The 1,643-nt window shown below is 42.2% G+C and overlaps 1 protein-coding gene across 1 annotated transcript; it reads left to right on the top strand.

Moving 5' to 3' along the window:
• The first annotated feature begins 688 nt into the window (after nucleotides 1-688).
• LOC104164814 (olfactory receptor 49-like) lies at nucleotides 689-1,643 on the top strand. Its single transcript, XM_009704264.1, is given in 2 exon segments — nucleotides 689-868; nucleotides 870-1,643. Coding segments are annotated over 2 exon segments (954 nt in total).

Below are 1,643 nucleotides of genomic sequence, written 5' to 3'. Positions count from 1 at the left end.
CTTTTACTCTCTTTCTTAGTGTGGCATCCATCCATTTCTCTTTGCATTTTGCTTTCTCTCAGTGGTAACCAGCCACGCTTCTCTTTGTAGCATTGCTATGTTTCTGTCTGGTCTTTTCTCTGTAAAGTCTCTCCCTCTCTGTCATTTTCTTTTTATCTCCTTTTAACTGCAGTAAGTTTCTCTTTTGCAATACTAATGTATCCATCAAGTAGTTTAATCTGCTTCAGTGTCAGTCTACAGTGTGTTTGCAGTCCTCTGCAGTACTGCTTTTGAATTCATTTCAACTAGTAGGTCTTTCAGCACTTAGTCAAAGTACTCACTGTGTGCATTTGGCTTTTTTCTATATTTGATGGAGGGTGAATGTTGTCAGACCATTCAGAGATTCATTTCTCCTAGGGTCCTTAACAGTTCCTGCATGTGCAACCTCTCTCAGCTATACTAAGAGGGAACTATATGAACCGTTTTAACTGGAGTGAGAACTCAGTGTTACAAATGGAGCTTGGGACTCCATTTACGTGAACAAGATCGTTAATATGTGGTTACTGTGATTGCTCCAGTCTTTTACAAGGGGTTCACTACTGGTATTGCCCTTTAATGTTAGCAAAGCCAAACTGACTTGTGCTCTGTTGTTTTCCAGTAGTTCTCAAAATGGGCCTTTTTTTCTTTTTCTGCTAGCAATGACGCCTCAATGAACCACACAACAGTAGTGGAATTTGTCCTCTTGGGGCTGACCAACAGCCGCCATTTGGAGATCATCCTCTTTGTGTTTCTTATGACTGCCTACTTCTTGATCCTGCTTGGAAACATTACTGTCATCAGCATCACTCTTGTGAATTATTTCCTTCAGACCCCGATGTACTACTTCCTCAGAAATTTTGCCCATTTTGGAAATAACTTTCACCGCCACATTCATTCCCAGCACCCTCTACAGCCTTCTGACAGAGAGGAAGATGATTTCCGTGCCTGGTTGTTTCCTTCAGATGCTGCTTTTCTTTTACTTGGGTACCTGCATATATTTCCATGTAGCAACAATGTCCTTTGATCGGTATGTTGCCATTTGCCACTCTTTGCATTACACAACAATTATGAACAACAGATTTTGCCTCCAGCTGGTCCTGGCTTGCTGGGCAGTGAGTTTTCTCTTGATGTTTCCTCCCACCATTATGATTGTCCAGTTGCCATTCAGTGGTCCCAATGTCATGAACCACTTTTATTGTGATACTTCCCTGTTGTTGCAACTGTCCTGCACAGACACAGGGTTCATCGAAGGGCTGATGCTTTTCATACTAATTATCATCATACCTGGTACCTTAATAGTAACTGCTGTTTCTTATGGCTGCATTATTATCACCATCTTGCATATACCATCTTCCACAGGCAGGAAGAAGGCATTTTCCACTTGCTCTGCTCACCTCATGGTGGTGATAATATTTTACAGCACATCTATTTACAGGTATATCCGCCCAGCACAGCGAGGTGGGCAGGACTCTGACAAAGTTCTTTCTTTCTTCTTCTCTGTGGTGACTCAGATGCTTAACCCATACATCTACTCACTCAGGAACAATCAAGTCAAACAAGCCTTAAAGGAGAGCATGTTGAAGGCATTTTCTAGCTCCCTGAGACTGTTGTGCCCATCCAAGTGA

This window comes from Cariama cristata, unplaced genomic scaffold, assembly GCF_000690535.1.
Source record: "Cariama cristata isolate BGI_N322 unplaced genomic scaffold, ASM69053v1 scaffold6167, whole genome shotgun sequence".
NCBI lineage: Eukaryota > Metazoa > Chordata > Aves > Cariamiformes > Cariamidae > Cariama > Cariama cristata.
This window is presented reverse-complemented; position numbering and strand designations above follow the sequence as displayed.